A 22588-nucleotide genomic window follows, 5' to 3' on the forward strand; every position below is an offset into this window, starting at 1 on the left:
CCGAAGTCGGATGCTTAACGACTGAGCCACCCAGGTGCCCCAAGATATCTTTAATAATTTTTAGCATAAATATATTTTATTTCAGTAATTACACATAGAGGGTTAGTTGAGTCTTTTGTTAACCTTTTTTAAGTTTATTTTTGAGAAAGTACAAGCAGGGGAGGGGTAGAGAGGAGGGACAAAGGATCCCAAGCAGGCTCTGCACTGACAGCAGTGAGCCCAGGTGCCATCCAGGTGCCCCAGAGGGTTAGTTGAGTCTTACTTAAAATGTACTTACTTCTAGGGGCCCCTGAGTGGCTCAGTTGATTGAGTTGATTGAGTCAGACTTCAGCTCAGGTCATGATCTCACAGTTCGAGCCCCGAGTCAGGCTCTGAGCATCAGCACTTGCAGCGCTGGAGCCTGCTTCAGATTCTGTGTCTCCCTCTCTCTCTGCCCCTCCCCTGCTCATGCTCTTTCTCTCTCTCTCTCTCTCTCTCTCTCTCTCTCAAAAATAAATAAACATTAAAAAAAAACCTGTACTTTTAATTAATCATACTTTTGTGTTGTTTTTAGAATGACCTTTCAAATCAGTATATTAGGGGCGCCTGGGTGGCTCAGTCAGTTGAGCGTCCAACTTCGGCTCAGGTCATGATATCACGTTTGTGGGTTCAAGCCCCGCGTCAGACTCTGTGCTGGCAACTCAGAGCCTGGAGCCTGCTTTGGATTCTGTGCCTCCCTCTCTCTCTCTCTCGGCCCCTCCCTCGCTTTCTTTCTCTCTCAAAAATAAAATAAAACATTAAAAAAAATTTTCAAATCAGTATATTAAATTTATTAGGTATAGAGTCCTAAGTTTTGCTTTCCAAATTTGACATAAGGGGCTATTAGTAAGATAAGATATTTTCTGCCTGTATTAAATGTATTTCTGATCATGGATGTACTTTTAAAAAATGCTTATTTTCAGTGGAACCATTTAATTGGCTGTAGTAGATTTATTGCATGACTGAGGCATTGAAAATCATTTCTACATAAGTAAATTTTGATGACAGTATATTTGCTGTTTGTATTCAAATGCCAACCAAATTTACCCTGGTCCTTTAGGACATTAGATCTGTTGACTTTCAGGTTTCTGTAACTTTGTTCCTGTCAACGTTACTTTTTCAGTGCTGTCAGTACTGGACTGTCAAAGAACGAAAGTGCTGTTTGGCTAACTGGTCACTATATAGTTTGTAACATAGGTGATATTACTTCTAATTCTATATGGCAAGGATATTTCCCTCCTTTAGTGATTACTTTTATTTTTTTATTTATGTGCTGTTAGTGTTTTCCAGCCTTTAACATATTTTCCTTGGACACCACATTGATTGTAGTACCAAAGGTTGAGAAAAGATGGGTTTTCTAAGCTAGATTTACTCTAAGAGCTAGTACTGCATTTTTAAATTTCCCTATCATATTCAGTAACATGTAAATTAAATTAGTGGTATGTTTTAAATAGTAATAGAAGTTTTTCATGTCATTTTGTTATCAACTTTTTTTTTTACATTTTATTTATTTTTGAGAGGGATAGTGTGAGGGAGGGAGGGGCAGAGAGAGAGGGAGACACAGAATCCAAAGCCGGCTCCAGGCTCTGAGCTGTCAGCACAGAGCCCAACACGGGGCTCAAACCTAGGAACCTGTGAAATCATGACCTGAGCCAAAGCGGGATGCTCAACCGACTGAGCCACCCAGGCGCCCCATGTTATCAACTTTTTAAAAAAATGTTTACGAGAACCAGCCATTTTCCTTATCAGAGAAAACAATTTTCACTGAATTTAGATCTTTTGTGGTACTGCTTTTTGGATCAGCATTTCTGTGTGTGAAAGGTAGGGTTAGGTACTAGCATTCATTTTTTAAAGAAAAATGTTTGTTCTTTATATGGAAAATACCAGGTTTGTTTATTGGTTAGAAGCAAATGTGTTGTGTGTGTTGTTTTTTTTTTTCTTATAAAGCAATTGCTTTATTTTAACTTCCCCAAGAAACTGATGAACAACAGACACTTTAAGAGACAAGTACTGCAACAATGTGTAGGACAATTTTATATACTGAGTACAAATAGCATAAAATTATTTAGATAGAAATTGTATTTAAACCATGGGTTACACTGTGTACCTGGGCAAGTTAGGGAAGAAGAGTGGATTCAGTGGAAGGTTACAACAGAATTTGTTCCCCCAGATTTTAGTGTTTTCTCCTTTCTGCATGAGTTGGAGGAAGGTCTTTTCCTCCACTCAATTTTATTTTTTTACCCCTATTTGAAAAACAGTTTCCCTATGAGACAAATCTTTGACCCTTTTGTATTCTGTATCCAACCCCCCCCCTCCCCCCTTCCTGCTCTTTCTTGACTGGAAAATGCAGCTGCACACATTTTTTGTGTAGAGACAATGGATCACATGCTGTGTCACCTAAATCTATGACCAAGAGGCAGTTTTATCCCTGAGAGACCATAATGCTTCAGTTGTCCTGGATACATGACATCATGTAGCATTATAATCAAACACACATCTTTTTTGCAGTACATTTGGTATTTTAATCTACCTTTTAATCTCAGTATTGGATTTTATGGGATGGACAGTATTTATAATAGAGAATCTTATTCAAAATGAAGGTTTTATTATTTAATAGGAAGGATTGTGAATTCCTTCCTTTTATATGTCTAATTTTTTTCTTACCTGAGGGTTACCAATGTTATCAGGTATTTTGAGTTAATGGAATGTCGTTAAAATTCTAGTGTTTGTTATTTGTTACATGTGCTCAAATAGTATGTGCTCAATAAATGTTACACTTAATTTTTGCTCCCAAAGTGATAAATGAACAGGAATAAAATTGTTTTCCTTTTTTAAAAATGAAGAACTCTTAGGATTTAGGAAATAATTAGTATCTGTAAGCCGCTAAAATAGTTTATATTGAGCTTATTCTAGTCTTATTATACTGTTGAATAAATCCAGGAAATATAATGGTATGACTTACAACATTGAGAAAAGTTACTTTATTACAATTAATTAATGGCAGTAGTTTACTCCCAAGGACATTGGAGGTGAGGAAAGGAAAAGGAAATGGAATCAAACTTTTTTTTATGTATTTATCTTCATCAGAGACAAAGTTTAAGTTACAGTGAAAAATTGAGGTCATTGCCAGGACATGCTAATAAAATCACAAACACTTTGTATTCTATGCTATGGCATATCTCTGTGGTAGATTTGTTTTCATTTCCCTTTGCTAGGGTTGTTGTCTTAGCTCAAATCAAATATTTTTTTTATATTGTTACTTTAAAGTGATTGGATGAGAAAGCCACAGATCTAAGATGGGGCCTACTCTTTGATTGCTCTTTTGACATTTGCAAGAGTGTTAGATTTACTGATGACATTAAGTTACTGGTTGGAAGAAAGAAGGCAAGTCAATAATAATAAAGTTTCCAAATGTATTTAAGGCCATGTAAAAAGAGAATTCGAAATTATGCATTTAATTAAATATAACTTAAAAATGATATTCATTTGCCACATGCCTTATGAATTCACATGTTTAAAGTGTTTATAATGAGACTGATTTTAAGTAGGAAGCTAGACTAGAAGAGTGACAATGGTGAGAAACAACTTTATCTGTAGGCCAGACGCTTGTTTTAAGCATAGGACTGACTGCAAGTCTTCATCAGGGTTTCTCTGTACAATTGCTCAAGTGTTGGTTTCATCTTCTTCCCAGTTAACAGATGGCATGGTTCCCCTTCTCACTCTAGTAGAGTAAAAGCTTTTAATAGCAAAATTGATTTTCCTCATTACCCTTTTTGGGTTTTCCTTTTTTTAAAATGAGAAACTCTTGAGATTTAGAAAGTAATTAGTATTTGTAAACTGCTAAAATATTTTATGTTGATCTTGTTATAATCTTACTATGCTGTTGAATAAATCTAGGAAATATGCTAGGAAAAGAAATATTCAATGATCAGCTGGGGGGGGTGCAAGGAAAAAAATCAGAATACATTTGCTTTGGGATATCAAGAATTGACTATCATATTTTATTTTGATCTGAGTATATTTTGGTGCTTTTCTTTATTTCCTAATGAGAATTCCTAGGTAATATAATGGATTAAAAATAAATCTTAATAATTAATAAATTATTTTGCAAATAGTATCTTAGATTTAGGGCTTGAAGAACTATAGTATATATAAAATTAAAAATTAAAATCAAAAAATGTAACATGAGGAGATTCAATAATATAATTGAAAAGCACTTTTGGGCTGTCTGGGTGGCAGATTAAGCTTCTGACTCTTGATTTTGGCTCAGGTCATGATCTCACAGTTAGTGAAATGGAACCCTGCATCTGGCTCCGTGCTCACAGCATGGAGCCTGTTTGGGATTCTCTCCCTCTGCCTGTCTGTCTTTCCCCACCCTATCCCCCAAAATAAATAAATAAAACTTAAAAAAAAAAAAAAAGCACTTTTTTAGAAGTATTAAGCACATCATTAATAGAACTGAGTTAACTGCAATTATTCCTTATTTGTTGTAGATCTGTATTACTAAAGTATACACTAAAAAAACTTTCATATTCATGAGAATTGCTGGACTGCGAGATTGATTTGGGGGGTTTTGAGTAAATATATTCATGAACCCACTTTTTATGAACCCATATTTTAAAAGGATTATAAATATGCTACAATCATAATTCTGTAAGTAATAATCTTCAAAGAAGAGATTATTTTGAATATTTTAACTTGATAAGAATTATGTAACAGGATAGTAGATTCTGAAGTAGTTGGATACAAATGAATGTACTATATATGTAGATATTTATGTTTCTGTTTTGCTTTGATTATAGCATATTTGCCACTACTATTTTTTCATTTTGTTTTGAGAACATCATTACTAGTGAAAACTCAACTTTTTTTTTTTTTACTTCAGAGGTAGTGTAGTTATTATTTTTTAATTCTTTTTTTGGTGTGCGAAAATGTTAGCATCAGGCAGAGCTGTTACTAAAGGAACTTAACAGTTTTTGGAGGCCATTAATAACAAAATACTAAAGTGTTCTAAAAGTTTACATAGTTTAGGATCTTTTAGATTATTTAAACTAGAAAGATTTGAACAAGAGTTTTGTCATGTAGCACAGTTGGTAAAATACTGATATAACATATGAAGTGCAAGGATACAAATAGAATAAGGAAGTGAAAGTCGCAAAAGAACATGATGAAACTTATTACAGCACTCTTCTGAGAAGTCCAGTGAGTGGTAGGAGATCCCTCTGTAATATTAGCATGTTTTTTATTTCCAAATTTCAAAACATAAAGTATTGTTACTGATTTTGTACCCTATTTTTTTGTATTTGAAAGAGTACCATTTATAAATCTACCCTAGAAAGAAAACTAATAATAATTTAAAAAATTCACAACAGTAACAATACTTACAATCTCTGTAGCTGGTATTCATTGTGTACTTATATGTTTGTATGTTTTATATTCTTTTTTATATTTTATAGATAAAATATATTCTCTTTTATATTCTTTTTATATTTTCATGTGATTTGTATCCTATGGAGTGACAGAGCTGGGATTTGAACCAAGACAGTATCTCTTCACAGCTTATGCTCTTAACTCTGCTTTACTGCCAGATATGATTATAATATCAAGAATAATATAGTGATTTAGATTTTACTATTTTTTTAGAATATGAAATTGCTTATCCTTCACAATTTTAACTTCAGATATGCTGCCACCTCAAGTTTTGGTTAAATATCTCCTAGTATTACATGTATTAATTCCTTTCTCAAGGAAGAAGTCTTTCATTTTACACTTGTGCCATGGTTGTTAGATTCTACGGTAAAATAGTGAACAACTATGGGAACAGAGCTGTGAATATAGTAGGAGTAAAAGGGTTTTGTTTTGTTTTGTTTTGTTTTTGTTTTCCTTTTTAAAACTTCTTCAAAAAGGACCAGGAGAGGTTATTCTGAATACCGTGTATCTTACAGTTCTCTTTCTCTTCCTTTTATCCACATTGCTAGATGTAGAGATCTTGTAATTATAATCCAGTATAGCTAATACATTAGCTTTGGAATGTATTTAAATTCCTATATATGATTAGGTACTTCTGACATTTTACAATTCGTAATATATATATTTCCTGTTAACAGGAAGTTACTTATTTTGTATCCTCAACTATTAAACCACAAATAGACAAAAAGTGATTCTTAAATAGTTGGGGGGAAAATTACAAAGTTTATGCATTAAATTCATGCACTTTATGGTGAACTCTTTACACTTATTGATCTTACTGTGATCTTATATGAAATTGTAATAAAAATATTTTGGGGGTGCCTGGGTGGCTCAGTCAGTTGAGTGTCTGACTTTGGCTCAGGTCATGATCTCGCAGTCAATGAGTTCGAGCCCCACGTTGGGTTCTGTGCTGACAGCTCAGAGCCTGGAACCTGCTTTGGATTCTGTCTCCCTCTCTTTGCCCCTCCCCTGCTCATGTTTTATTCTGTCTCTCAAAAATGAATAAATGTTAAAAAAAAAATTAAATTAAAAAGAATATTTTGGCTTTCTAGTCTATAGTTGACAATGGTACTATAATCCCATATTAATGATTTAGGAAATCCAAAATGCTTTGAAAACCAAAGTTTTCTCTTGGCCCATTTGGTAGCAAAACATGATGTGAACTGTTGTAAGACTACTGATAGTCTTTATTTACTCTCAATGTGAATCTACATTTTGCTACAGAAATATCCACATGTTTGTTATGGGGTACTGCCTCAGACCTCACTGACACATCATACAACATATCATATTTGGATTGTAGTTCCTTTCTAAACTCCAAAATATTCTGAATTCTCAAATATATCTGCCCTCAAGGATTTTAGATAAGAGATCAATCAGGTACAGTGTGTGTAGTACAAATGAGAACGAGGATATAGAACTAAGAAGATTAATCTAGTAACTCAAGCATAGCAAGGTGAAGCCTTTTAGCGTGGAGCAGTGTTTCTCAAATTGACTAATATGTGGATCCCTTAAAGAAAAAATTATAGATCCTATTTTAAGAATCACTGACATCATTTCCTGAAGTAGTTTTTTTTAAGTAAGTCTTTCATTTTTCCCTTTGAAAATGGTTAAAATACATTTTTATACTCTGAAATAAAAGCACAGAATGAAAATTTGCAAAACTTTGGGCCCCTGGAATATATCCATCGGACACCTTGATTTGAGAAACACTGATAAAGTGGCAAATAGTCCTATGTACTTGAACAGCCCTATAAATATTCTTTACCAAGTCTGTTTATAATGATGAACCTGAATCTTAGTTAAAGGGTTAAGATATCTTTCCTATACTTATTTTTATTTTATTTTTTCCTTATTTTTATTTTTTAGAGAGAGAGTGTGTGTGACTAGGGGAGAGGGGCAGAGGGAAAGAGAAAGAATCCCAAGTAGGCTCCACACTCAGCACAGAGGCCAACATGGAGCTCAATCCCACAGCCATGTGATCATGACCTGAGCCAGAATCAAGAGTCAGATGATCAACCAACTGAGCTACCTAGCACTCCATCCTGTCTTTAAAGAATATGATTTTTAAAAGGGATGAGAAGAACCATCCTCCAAAAAAAAAAAAAAAGTGCACAATTTTTGATAACTACCTTCCACCTCCTGGGAAATGTCTTCTACTTACTTCTAGAAGGGAATCACTGTCACAGTGAGCAATTCTTATTGATAGAAGAGTGAGTCAGATTCTTCAAGTGTGTTGAGGCAGAAGGAATTTAAAATAGTGCTCTAAGATAAAGGATAATGTAGTTTAGTGATATTGCCATCAGGAACTAATATAAACCTCTGTTTCCAACAGCATGGCAAAGTAAGGTTGGGGACGTTGGCATGGCAAAATAAGGTTGGGGGCAAAGTAAGTCCAGGGGACCAGCCTTTCTGCTGACAACTTAAAATGCTGGCTAAAATGCTTCGGTGCTCTGGCATAAAAGTAAAGAATTTTTAGACTGAGCACTAATTGGAAACCTAGTGAGGTAAGCTGAGTGCTGAAGTTGGCTATTGCCTTGAGGGTATTTACCAAATCAAGTGACTTTATGTTTTCTTACCCTTGTGGAAGCAAAGCCAGATCCAGCCAAGTACACCTAGGAGGAAACAGTGTTCTCCATTACTGTGGAGCCCCAAAGGGCTATACCCTCCAAATGCAAAAGTGGTCTAGGGATTCTTTCCCTTCGTGTCGTTAGAGACAACAAAGATAATTATTTTCTAGAGTGTTGATGCTAACAGGAAAATAATATCTCTACTGAAAATTTGGTAACCACAAACTAGCTATCACACGGGTTTGCAGCCTGAATGCACACTAAATCTCAAGCTGAGAATTTTAAATGATACTATATTGTTACTATTCCCAGGAATCGGACAGAAGCAACACAAGTCATCGTCATCAAAGAGTTGCTTTTGATGAAGTTCTAATGAAAATGAGTGGCTTTTAATAAAAATTTACAAACCATCTAAGGAAACAAAGTGTAATATAAAATAGGCAGAATCAGACTTGTTAGTAGCTCACAGCTTGGAATTATTGGATGTAAAGTATAAAATTAGTACATTTAATGTGTTCAATGACAGGTTAAATGAGGAAAAGAGCAAACATTTTGTAAAGAATCACTGGCTCTAGAAATAAAAATATGTAGTAATTGAAATTAAAATTCAAAAGATAGATTAGAGTAAGGAGATCCCATTGAAGAAAAATTGATACAATGAAAGATATACATCTGAAGAAATCCAGGATGCAACAGAGAGATAAGAAAATGGAAAATATAGAAGAGGTTAATAAAGGGCAAATTTTTAAGAGAAAACAGAACACCTTTAAAGGAATATCAGGTTTCAATAATAATAATGGAAGCAGAAGGCCATGGAATGATATACTCAGTTTAAATAAATCTAACAACTGTGACCTAGAATTCTTAAACAAGGACAAAATAAAGACATGCTCAGATAAATAAAACATGAAAGTTCAAAAGCAGACCACTTTTTACATAAAAGGAAAATGGTCATAGCAAGTATGAGATTCAGGAAGGAATAATCAAAAAGAGTGGTAAGTATATGGGTAAATTAATAAAAATTATAAGTAATATAATTTATCAGTATTATTGACTATAAATAATAAAAACTAGAACTAAAGTATCAGTTATTTTAGTTACTTACTAAATACCAGTTATTTTATAAACCAGGAGGAGGTGATTAAAGCTAGTATTCAGAAGATCTTTTTATTACTCAGAAGAAAATTAAAGGTGACTTTGGATTTTGGTAAGTGTTCATGGTAAAAATTTTAAGGTAACAATTTAGTAATAGAAATAAATATATAACTTCCAAACTAATAGATGGTAAAAAGTAGAACCAGGGAAAAAAATAAAGCAAAAAAAAAAAAAAAGAGAGAGAGAGAAACCTAGAGAACACTAAATAAGGTGTTAGAAGTAAATACAAGTATATCTACACCTTATATTTAAAATGTTCAGCTCTGTGGGGTTTAAAACAGACTACAAGGAAACAAAAGGAAAAAAATGTTGGAAGTAAAATGATGGAAAAAGATATACCAGGTAAATACTAGTGGAAAGAAAGCTGGCATATCATTTGAAATAGATGTTGGGGCACCTGGGTGGCGCAGTCGGTTAAGCATCCGACTTCAGCCAGGTCACGATCTCGCGTTCCGTGAGTTCGAGCCCCGCGTCAGGCTCTGGGCTGATGGCTCAGAGCCTGGAGCCTGTTTCCGATTCTGTGTCTCCCTCTCTCTCTGCCCCTCCCCTGTTCATGCTCTGTCTCTCTCTGTCCCAAAAATAAATAAACGTTGAAAAAAAATTAAAAAAAAAAATAATAATAAAAAAAGAAATAGATGTTAAATCTAGTAGAATTACTAAAGGAAAAGAATTGATGTGAAATGGTAAATGTTTCATTTTTGCAAGAATAATAGCTTTAAATTTGTATGCAACTAATTAATAACTGTAACCACAAAAAAAGCTAAATTAACAGAACTACCAGGAAAAATGGAGTAATTTCACCAGCATAATGGGATATTGTAATATATCTTCCTTCGTATTTGATAAAGAAAGCAGCCCCCCACCACCCCAGTTGGTACAAATATAGAAAATTTTAACAAGTAATTAACAAGCTTAATCCAGTGGACATCTCTTTCATCTAATCACTGGAAACATCAGCCAAATCATTATAAAAATCAACCACATACTGGGCCAAACGAGTTTCAACAAATTTCAAAGGATTAGTATCCTAAAGTCCATTTAAGTTAGAAATCAGTAAGAGAAAAAAATCATATGGCAGTTAAGAAACAATCTTCTAAATAACTCATGAATGAAAGAAGAAATGTTAGTAGAATTTGAACTGCTCTTTGGGAGATGTTAGGTCATCCCTCAAGTGTGCTTGTAGCAAACACAAACCCTGAGAAATGGCCCACTTAAGACCTTTCATTCTCCACATATCCAGTAAAAATGTTCAGGGATGCCAATGCCAGATTGGTTCCCCCAACAGGAAGGATAAAATTTTTTAATAAATTATACTTGGAACAATTGTGTATCCATATGTAAAAGTTGAATAAAAATACAGAGATACATTTTGGGTGAATTGAAGACTTAAATGTGAAAGGCAAAAACTATAAAACTTTTAGAAGACAGTATAGGATAAAACTTACATGAATTTAATGTAGGGAAGGAGTTCTTAAATGAGAAACTGTAACCATAAAGGAAAGGGTTAATAAATTCTACCATATTAAAGTAAGAACTTTTTCGTTTATAGACAACTAATAAATAGACTAAAAAGACAAACCATCTACTAAGGAAAGATATTTGCATCACACATAAGGATTAGTGCACAAACAGTATAAATGAGTTAGACAATTAGTAGAAGTTTCTTACATACAGGTTTCTCTTGCTACCAAGTACAACAGTTATAAGAAAGGAAGCCAAAATGGTGTAAAGTGAAGAAGCAATTACCATTAATTTATATGGAAAAATTTTGAACATTCCTAAACCCCAAAAATAACGTCTCGTAGGCTTTTTTGATGCCTTAGGACACATATTGACAAGGGATGCACAAAATAAATCCAGAGAAAGCACAGAAGCCCACAGGTACATTTCAAAGCTATGGCAGCTTGATGCTGAGGTGCTAAGTATAGTTCCTTCCCCTAGGGAAGCAGCTTGCCAGTACCACTCTCCATGCTGGAGGTGTGGGCCATCTCTCTAATGCACACTTCAAAACAAACACTGAATGCTGTTTTCACTTTTTGCCTTTTCCTAAAAGCGAAAGTCCTCTTTGACAGGTACTAATGTAGGTCTTTTGTAGAATCAAAGTGGTGGAATAAGAATTTTGAAAAGCGAGGAATACCTGCATATTCAGCTTCCATTATTAATCTGGGAAATGCAAATTAAAACACAAGGAGATGAAATTTCATAGTCATCAGGTTGGCAAAAAAAATTTTTAATGGGTGTATGGAGCAAACAGTACACCTATCTTGCTGGTAGCAATTTGTTGTGACCAGTGAAAGTTGAAGAGAAGAATATTCTGTAACCCAATAATTCTACTCAATATATTCTGCTTTTAGTTGTGTACCCCAGAAAAGTTCTTGGCAGTTGTATTCCAGGAGATGTGAACAAGGATATCCATAGCAATGCTACTTGTAATAGCCTCAAACATAAATAATTGTCCTCAAGACTATAATAATTTTGGTATATTCGTAAAGTAGAATACCAGTCATCTGTAAAAATGAATTACTGCTGCTATAAGGTTAATGAATTTGGTGGTGGGGGGGGAACAAGTTTCAGTACAATTAAGTTTTACATGATGTTTAAAGAACATAGAGGGCTAAAATAATATTTAGGGATCCTAACATGGTAAAACTGTGAAAAAAAAAATGTTTTTGTTTGCCTAGTCTGTGATACAGTCAATTAAAAACATGGACAAATGTCAAAAAAAGCTGTATAATAATAACTAACATTTTGTATTTAGGAGGTTTCTTAGTTATTTTGGGCAAAAGAGCTATCCGTATAGCACCCCTAATACCAGGGTAATACTCAAAATTCTGTACCTTAATTTCCCTTCTCTAGGCTCTGTCAAGCCTTTTCTCTCAGACCATTGTTAATACTGACCTAAAAAAAGTGCTCTCCTCTAACCTTTTGGGAAATGATCCAAGAATTCCAATATGGAGTTTTATTTTTCTTGTTCCAGAGTAGAATATCACTGTAATATTGAACATAACATGGAAACATACAGATATCTATTAGTTATCTTTGAGAAATGCATGAACTGTACAATGTGAAAAAATTATACCTTTTAATCCTGAGCCCTCTTCTTGAGATCCTGCCATGGCCTTACACAGTGAACCTTTAGGCAGAGGTTGCAGAGTGATTGTAATGGGCTTGTTTGAACTCCACTTTTAAATTCTTCGCTAAAGATACGCAATTTTTTCCTGAAACGTAGAAGATTTGGAGTCTTAATACAAATGTGTAATTTGCAAAATTGTCTTGTACATTTACCTACTTTTTTTGTAGCAGTGTCTTTTAGGAATTGGTTTATTAGTGGATGTATTTATTACTTGGGTTATGCTAGTTATAGTCCTGAGAAATTTAGAGTACATTTTTCAAACCCCACATCTTGGTCCCTTGGCCCTAAATTGCTTTCTTAATGTTTATTTATTTTTGAGAGAGAGAGAGAGCACAAGCAGGGGAGGGGCAGAAAGAGAGGGAGACAGAGCATCTGAAGCAGGCTGCAGGCTCTGAGCTGTCAGCACAGAGCCTGATGTGGGGCTCAAACCCATGATCCATGGGATCATGACCTGAGCTGAAGTCAGACACTTAACCGACTGAGCCACCCAGACGCCCCCCTAAATGCTTTTTTGAGTGACATGCATTATGTGTAACAGTTATGTGTGGTTTGTTGAGGTATTATTTTTATTAATAAAAGGAAACGTTACATCACTAGCCCAGATTTCCTTGTATTTCTTTACTTGTTCTGCTTTAAAAAGCAAACTTCCATGCTCATTATTAATGACCTGTTACTGAATGGTTTCAGTTCATTTTAAGAAGCACTTTCTCATAAAACTAGAATTATCCAAACAAAACTAAAAGCTTTAAAAAAAATTTTGGGTGTGAAATACATAGGTCTTTCTGTTGTAATATTATATACTATGAATTTGTGAAAACACTAAATATTGTGCCAATTCACCTAAAAGTGTGAAGTTTTATAATCAGAACACTAACAAAAATAAATCTTAATAAGTATGTTAGATATTTTTAAAGATATATTAAACTTACTACAAATAAACACTACAAAATAGGATTAAAAAAAAAAAAAGATGAAAATAGCCTGATGGAAAGGCATGCAAGGAAGGGTGGAAACTACAGGGTTATGGAGGCCAGGGTAAAATGCATAAAAATTTGGAGAGAGGAGCTCGTTAACACTTCCAAGAAAATGCATGTGGCCAAACTGTGCTGGGAGGAAAAACATGGGTTGAATGAGAATTGTGTACAATACTGCATTCTCAGCAGTTTGCAGCTTTCCACTATGTTAGCCTATTTTGGGTTCAGCTGTTATTTCTTAGTACTGCAAAATCATAGGCTTGTAAAAGATCACTTACAAACCAGTGTGATTTTCACATTGTACTAAAATCTTTCCCCTATTTACCAGTGAGCTAATTTGTTTTACAGAAAAGCTTGGCAATAGAATAGGCTGTACTGAATTTAAGAGGTAACTTCTGTTTTTGACTTGAAGCCTTTGATATGTCCATGACCTTTTTGTGATTTGATTCTTTGTGAAGTAGAAATACTATAACTAAAAATAATCGAGCACAACCTTTTCCCCTTTGAGTGTATTTTAATTTTTTAATATAAAAGTAATAAACGCATTAAAAAAAACTGGAAAAAAGAAAACAATTACCGAGTTACTACTACAAACCACTGTTAGCTTTTTATGTATTTTTACTTTTTCATGTTTTTAATAAGTTTTTTGTTTTACTTCATAGCCTTCAAGAAAATCATTTTTAATGACGAAATATTAGATTGAGTAGATGTATTTCAGTGTTGCTATTTCTTTATAATAAAATGTGTAAGTTGTTTATACTTTTCTATTGTCTTTAATAGTTCTTCAGTGAACGTGTGTACGTGTGTGTGTGTGTGTGTGTGTGTAAGAGGAGGAGGAGAGGGAGAGAATCTTTTTTTCCTATGTGGGATTATTTCACTGAAATGACTCATAAGTGGAATTATTGGGTCAAAGTATGACTTTTTCATTGAAGTATAGTTGACATATAATATTAAGCTAGTTTCAGGTATACAACACGGTGATTCAAGTGATATATTATAAAAGCTCATCACAATAAGTAGATTTCAATATTATTGACTATATTCCCTGTGCTGTACTTTTCATCTCTGTGACTTATTTATTTTATAATTGGAAGTTTGTATTTTTCATCCCTTTTACACATTTTACCCATCCCTCCCGTACTCTTCCCTTTAATACTACCAATTCTTCATATTTGTGAGTCTGCTTCTCTCTTTATTGATGTTGTTTGTTTTGTTTTTTAGATTCCACATGTAAGTAAAATCATATGGTATTTGTCTTTCTCTGTCTGGCTTATTTCACTTAGCGTAATATCCTCTAGGTCCATTCATGTTGTCATGAATGGCAAGATTTCATTCCTTTTTATGGCTGAGCAATATTGCATATATATACCGTATCTTATTTATTTATTTGTTTATTTATCCATTGTATGATACTTCTATTTTTAATTTTTTGAGAAATCTCCATACTATTTTCCACTGTGGCTGTACTGATTTATATTTCTTTTTTTTTTTTTTTAATTTTTTTTTCAACGTTTTTATTTATTTTTGGGACAGAGAGAGAGACAGAGCATGAACGGGGTAGGGGCAGAGAGAGAGGGAGACACAGAATCGGAAACAGGCTCCAGGCTCCGAGCCATCAGCCCAGAGCCTGACGCGGGGCTCGAACTCACGGACCGCGAGATGGTGACCTGGCTGAAGTCGGACGCTTAACCGACTGCGCCACCCAGGCGCCCCTGTACTGATTTATATTTCATCAGTAGTTCATGAGAGTTCCCTATTCCCTTTTCTCCATGTCCTCACCAATACTTGTTATTTCTTATCTTTCTGATACTAGCCATTCTGGGTGGTAAAGTGATACCTCATTCTGGTTCATTCTCTCTCTCTCTCTCTCTCTCTCTCTCTCTCTCTCTCTCTCTCTTTTTAATGTTTATTTATTTCTGAGAGAGAGTGCACAAGCCGGGGAGGGGCAGACAGAGAGGGAGACAGAGGACCCAAAGCAGGCTCTGCCCTGACAGCAGAGAGCCTGATGTGGGGCTTGAACTCACAAACTGTGAGATCATGACCTGAGCTGAAGTCTGATACTTAACTGACTGAGCCACCAGGTGCCCCTCTCATTCTGGTTCTGATTTGCATTTTCCTTGTGGTTAGTGATGTTGGGCATTTTTTCATGTGTCTGTTGTCCATCTGTATGTCTTTGGAAAAATGTTCAGGTCATCTGCCCATTTTTAATTGGATTATTTAGGGGTTTTTTCGTGTTGAGTTGTAAGAGTTCTTTATAGATTTTGGATATTTAACCCCTTAATGTATATATCATTTGCAAATATTTTCTTCCTTTCAGTGGATTGCCTTTTCATCTTGTTTATGGTTTCCTTTGTGTGCAAAAGCTTTTTAGGTTGGTACAGTACCAGTTGTTTATTTTTGCTTCTGTTTCCCTTGCCTGAGGAGACAGATCTAGAAAAATATTGCTGTAGTTGCTGTCCAAGAGATTGCTGACTTTTTCTTTTACTTTTCTGGTTTCAGGTCTTAACATTTACGTTTTTAATCCATTTTGAGTTTATTTTTGTGAATGCTTTAAGAAAGTGGTCCAGTTTCATTCTTTTGCTTGTAGCTGTCCAGTTTTCCCAGCACCATTTGTCGAAGAGGCTGTCTTTACCTCGTTGTTCTTGTCTCCTTTATCTTAGATTAACTGACCATATATTTGTGGGTTTATTGCTGGGTTCTCAATTCTGTTCCATTAATCTATGAATTATTGGGTCAAAGAGTATGACATTTTAAATGATTCTTGGTACACACTACCATTTAGCATTCTAAAATGCACTAGGTCCTTGCCCAAAATCATGTATTAAATATTTTTTTAAACCATTGCCAATTTGGGCAAAAGTTGATATTTTTATGTCTAATGTTTGTGCTTACTGTATACCAACCATTGTGCTAAATACGTTATCATACCATATGTGTTATCAATTGCTTTGTGTTTCTTTATTGGCAAAGTTTGGTATTTTCTAATATGTTTGCTATTTATAGTTATATCTTTATTTGACTTGTGGGAAAAGATCCTTTGTTTAGTATTCTTTGTTTTTTTTTTTATTTTTTTTAACGATTTTATTCATTTTTGAGAGACAGAGAGAGACAGAGTATGAGCGGGAAAGGGGCCAAGAGAGGGAGACACAGAATCTGAAGCAGGCTCCAGGCTCCGAGCTGTCAGCACAGAGCCCGATGCGGGGCTCAAACTCATGAACTGCAAGATCATGACCTGAGCCGAAGTCAGATGCTTAACCGACTGAGCCACCCAGGCGCCCCAGGACTTAGTATCCTAAATGGATGATGTCCTGAAGTATTCTAAAAGGATAGTTCAGAAACAGCCCTTTTTCCCTCCTTGAAAATACAGTCACCGTTGAAATGATGAAGAGAATGTCAACCTTTCAGTCAGTACTTGATTTTTTAACTTTGCTTGGCTGTACAGTTTGTGTAATCTTTGGCATATATGCTGTCATAATATTGCTTTACATCTTAAAGTAATGAGACTTTATTCTAAACTTGTAATTCAGAGGAATAACATATATTTGCAAACATTTGAATTAGTTTCAGAGGGGAATATATATCTTATTTTGTCAACAGTATTTGTTTTAAGTAGTACTGCTAAAAATGTAAGTTCCTTAAGAGATTGAGTGTACTCTACTAGACAAAAAACTTGAATATTGAACTTAGCCCAGTTTATGATTTTGACTTTACTGTTTACTAGTTTTAGAACCTTAGGCAAATGGCTTACCTCACTCCCATTTCCTTAATAGTAACAGTGAATTTCAGTTTTATGATTGTTACTAGTTACGATGTTTTCTAGCATTAAGGATTTCTTCTAAAATAAAATAATTCTTAAAATTTTTTAACATTCATTTATTTTTGAGAGACAGAGTGTGAGCGGGGGAGGGGCAGAGAGAGAGGGAGATACAGAATCTGAAGCAGGCTCCAGTCTCCGAGCTGTGAGCACAGAGCCTGATGTGGGGCTAGAACCCACGAACTGTGAGATCATAACCTGAGCTGAAGTCTTTTGCTTAACCAACTGAGCCACCCAGGCACCTGTAAAATTAATAATTCTTTTTTTTAAATTTAATTTATTTTTTAAATTTACATTCAAGTTAATCATCATATAGTGCAACAATGATCTCAGGAGTAGATTCCTTAATGCCCCTTACCCATTTAGCCCATCCCCTCTCCCACAACCCCTCCAGTAACCCTTTGTTTGTTCTCCATATTTAAGAGTCTCTTATATTTTGTCCCCCTCCCTATTTTTATGTTATTTTTGCTTCCCTTCCCTTTTGTTCATCTGTTTGTCTCTTAAAGTCCTCATATGAGTGAAGTCATATGATATTTGTCTTTCTCTGACTAATTTCACTTAGCATAGTACCCTCTAGTTCCATCCACGTAGTTGCAAATGGTAAGATTTCATTCTTTTTGATTGCCGAGTAATACTCCATTGTATATATATGCCACATCTTCTTTACCCATTCATCTATTGATGGACATTTGGGCTCTTTCCATACTTTGGCTATTGTCGATAGTGCTTCTATAAACACTGGGGTGCATGTGTCCCTTCGAAACAGCATACCTGTATCCCTTGGATAAATACCCAGTAGTGCAATTGCTGAGTCATAGGGTAGTTCTATTTTTAATTTTTTGAGGAACCTCTATAGTGTTTTCCGGAGTGGCTGCACCAGTTTGCATTCCCACCAGCAGTGCAAAAGGGATCCTCTTTCTCCGCATCCTCGCCAATATCTGTTGTTGCCTGAGTTGTTAATGTTAGTCACTCTGACAGGTGTGAGGTGGTAGCTCATTGTGGTTTTGATTTGTATTTCCCTGATGGTGAGTGATGTTGGGCATATTTTCATGTGTCGGTTGGCCATCTGGATGTCTTCTTTGGAGAAGTGTCTATTCATGTCTTTTGCCCATTTTTTCACTGGATTATTTGCTTTTTGGGTGTTGAGTTTGATAAGTTCTTTATAGATTTTGGATATTAACCCCTTATCTGATATGTCATTTGCAAATATCTTCTCCCATTCTGTCGATTGCCTTTTAGTTTTGCTGATTGTTTCCTTCACTGTGCAGAAGTTTTTTATTTTGATGAGGTCCCAATAGTTCATTTTTGCTTTTGTTTCCCTTGCCTCTGGAGACATGTTGAGTAAGAAGTTGCTGTGGTTGAGGTCAAAGAGGTTTTTTCCTGCTTTCTCCTCTAGGATTTTGATGGCTTCCTGTCTTATGTTTAGGTCTTTCATCCATTTTGAGTTTATTTTTGTGTATGGTGTAAGAGAGTGGTCCAGGTTCATTTTTCTGCATGTTGCTGTCCGGTTTTCCCAGCACCACTTGCCGAAGAGACTGTCTTTATTCCATTGGATGTTCTTTTGTGCTTTGTCAAAGATTAGTTGGCCATACGTTTGTGGGTCCATTTCTGGGTTCTCTATTCTGTTCTGTTGATCTGAATATCTGTTTTTGTGTCAGTACCATACTGTCTGGATGATTACAGCTTTGTAATATAGCTTGAAGTCCAGGATTGTGATGCTTCCTGTTTTGGTTTTCTTTTTCAAGATTGCTTTGGCTATTCAGGGTCTTTTCTGGTTCCATACAAATTTTAAGATTGTTTGTTCATTCTGTGAAGAATGCTGGTGTTATTTTGATATGTATTGCATTGAATAAGTAGATTGCTTTGGGTAGTATTAACATTTTAACAATATTTGTTCTTCCTAAAATAAAATAATTCTTAAAGGCAAATACAGAATAAACATATATGTTGACTATATGTTCATTTCAGTTTGAAATAATTATAATTTGAATGCCTATTCATGCTGAACATTTTGTTAAGATTCATTAGGAATACAAAAGTAAAAAAATTACATATTACAGAATTCATGGCTGAAAGGGCCATATACAGAACTGAATAGCCATGCAGAGTAAGTAGAGATTATAAAGTTCATAGCATAGTATCTGTAGTATAGTAAAATCTCAGTAAATGTTAGCTACTGATACGTGCTACTCTCTGATTTCTATATGTAAATGAAAATAAATGGAGATATAGGTGAGAGGTAAAAGTTGGAACATTGGAAATTAGTCATTCTTTTCTTTGAACGTTGAGCGCTGAGAGTTTTTTTGTTTGTTTAAGGAAGCAAGACATTCTTCAGCCATTGAATTCTCATTCACATTTTTGGAATTCTCTATGGGTAGAGAGACTTAGGTGGTAAAGTGAATAATTTGGCCAGCTACATTGGACAGAATGTCATCTGAAATATAGTGTGTGCATGTATGCACAGATGTGTGTATGTTTATGAATGTGTGGTTTGCATAATTGATTGAAATAGAAACCATATTTGTTACAGTTTGATCTTTTTGTTTTTAAAGTGTCTTAATATGTCAAGTTATAGATACAGGTGTAAGTAAGAAAGATAGGAACTTGATATGGAGAGAACAATAATGAGATTTAAGATGGATAGGATTGAGTCATTGGTATTCACAGGTGTTGTGTATGCATTGATACCAGGATAACGTAGTAGTTAATTTTGGTTCAGAACTCAGTCTTTCTGGGTTTAAATTCTGTTGTTTCCATTTACTGATCAGGTAAGCTAAAACAGGATGCTTAACCTCTGAGTCATTTTCCTCATTTATAAAATTGGGTTAATAATTGTGCCTACTTTATATAGAGAGTTTAATTGATGGTTAATTGAGATATAGTTTGTGGTGTTTAGCACAACATCTGGCCCCCAAAATATTAGCTGATGCTGTTGATAATTAAGTGCTTTGAGACTACATCTATTAGTAGCTACCAGAATCCAGATAGGAGTGTTATACATATAAAATCTTTTTCATAATTCTTAGCGTAACCTGCCAGCTTTGTTCTAAGTAAAATAAAACTCTGGAGATACTTCTCTTATTTCAGTTATATAAGCATAAGTAGATAGAATAGGAAGACATGGAAGGTTTTTCACTGAATTCCTAAGTAGGGTACTTTTATGAACCATTGAAAATGAATTAAATAGCACCTTAGGTCTATTACTTTTCTCTTTGGTCAGTTATTCTCCCATCATAAGTTTTTTGTATTGAAGTATGTTCCAAAAGCAAAACAAAAGACATTTGAGAAAATAGAAATAAAAAAGGGTAGTTTAGAAATATCTTTCTTTCTTCTCCTTGAAAATAGTTACAATTCAAATTTTACTTCAAGAATGTCAGCCTTTCGGTGTCAGTACTTGATGAGATGATACAGAATTCAATTAAAAATGTTAGAATGTACAGAAGAAATAATAAATTTATAGTAAATTTAATTTTGGTGATAATGAATTTAGTGAATAAGAAATGTTATCTTTTTAGTATGATATACTATAAAAATATTAGAAACTGTTTATCTCTTTATAATAAATATTTCATATTTGAGGAAAGGGTTTATTTGGAATTATTATTTAAGCAATGTTTTAAATTAGGTTATTTTCTGTATTGAGCCATATGTATGACTATTACAATAGGTCATAGATCCTTAAAATGCATAGATTATAAACTCTTACAATTCAAAGAAAGTCTGCTCATTTTTAATAATAAGAAGCATTACCATTAGGCTATAACTGTGGGCTAGGGACTTTAGTAAGTATTCACAATTATTTAATTTTCTTAATGTGACTCATACATATGGTGTTTTAATACTATATTTTATTTACAGTCATTTCTAATACCATGAAATAAGCTCTGTTCCTTGTATTGTAACCTTAATGTCTTTGTTACACAAATACTGTGCTTAAATATTATGTGGTATAATTGATTGAAAAATTTCTGATTTTGGTGATATTTAAATATGTATTTTCTTTTTCCATGAGCTTAAAAATCTTAAGTATTATATTGATTGACAATTGTTTCCTTTATTGCAGAACTGTAAGAGTAAATGGGTCCAGTAATTGGAATGACTCCAGAAAAGAGAGCTGAAACTCCAGGAGCTGAAAAGGTTGCAGGATTAAGCCAGATTTACAAAATGGGAAGCTTGCCTGAAGCTGTTGATGCTGCCAGGCCTAAGGCCACTCTAGTGGACAGTGAGTCAGCAGATGATGAACTCACAAACTTGAACTGGCTTCATGAAAGTACTAATCTTCTAACAAACTTCAGCTTCGGAAGTGAGGGTCTTCCAATTGTTAGTCCATTGTATGACATAGAGGGAGATGATATGCCATCCTTAGGACCATCTTGCTATCCGAACCCAGAAAAAAAATCAGCAACTTCAAAGCCCCCATATTCCTTTAGTCTTCTCATTTACATGGCTATTGAACACTCTCCAAATAAATGTTTGCCTGTCAAAGAAATTTATAGCTGGATTTTGGACCGCTTCCCATATTTTGCCACTGCACCAACAGGCTGGAAGAATTCTGTTCGACATAATCTGTCCCTGAATAAATGTTTTCAGAAAGTGGAAAGAAGCCATGGCAAGGTCAGTGTTTATGAACATTGCTATATTTGGGCAGGTGGGGGAAAATTAACATAGAGACCTTAAAATATGGGGAAATTAAAGGAAGGCAAAAAATAGTCAACTCATGATTACTTCAGTTTGAGCTTAATTATATTCATTTGCTTTCATTTGAGATGTTTTTAAATTTCTTAAATATTTATATAAATCTAACAGAATTTCAGTCTACTATAGGTACATAAATCAGTTTTCTAATATTCTAATTTTCTATTCTTAGTTTCTATACTGTTCCTGTCAACTGTATCAGTATATTACTCTTAATTTATTCAATACGGCAGTCTCTGCCTTATAATTGTAATGTAGACTATTTACATTAATGTAATTGATATGGTTGGATTTAAATCTATGATCATGCTGTTTGTTTTCTATTTGCTCTGTTCTTTCCCCCCATTTTTCCTGTTTTTTTTAAGGATTGAGTATTTTTTTTATGATTCAGTTTTATCTCTACTATCGGCTTATCAGCTATTCTTTTTTTAGGGGTGGGTTGTTACACACTTATCAGTATGTGTCTTTAATTTATCACAGTCTACCTTCAAATCATATTACCATTATACCACTTAATATCTGGCCTTTCACAGAGAAGTTGACCAATCCTGATGCTTATTTGGATTAGTTCTTTTTTCCTGGAGAAGTTTATTTAACATTTCTTATAGCATTGAATTTATAAAAATCTTTTGTGGAAGATGGGTATTCTAGTTTAACAGGTGTGTTTGTTTTTTTGTTTTTTTTAAGTACTCTAAAGATGTTACTCTCCTATCTTCTGGCTTATATAGTTTCTGATGGGAAGTCTGCTGCCATTCTTCGT

The 22588-nt window shown here is 34.4% G+C and overlaps 1 protein-coding gene across 1 annotated transcript in view; it reads left to right on the top strand.

The window, feature by feature from the left end:
- The window catches only part of FOXN2 (forkhead box N2), a 67559-nt gene that overhangs the window by 15834 nt on the left and 29137 nt on the right, over positions 1-22588 (top strand). The window contains exon 2 of the mRNA XM_043603334.1: positions 21197-21747. Within this exon, the coding sequence (XP_043459269.1) occupies positions 21211-21747 (537 nt within the window). The 5' untranslated portion in view covers positions 21197-21210. The remainder of the gene's footprint in view (positions 1-21196; positions 21748-22588) is intronic.

Source organism: Prionailurus bengalensis, chromosome A3, assembly GCF_016509475.1.
Source record: "Prionailurus bengalensis isolate Pbe53 chromosome A3, Fcat_Pben_1.1_paternal_pri, whole genome shotgun sequence".
Lineage (NCBI taxonomy): Eukaryota > Metazoa > Chordata > Mammalia > Carnivora > Felidae > Prionailurus > Prionailurus bengalensis.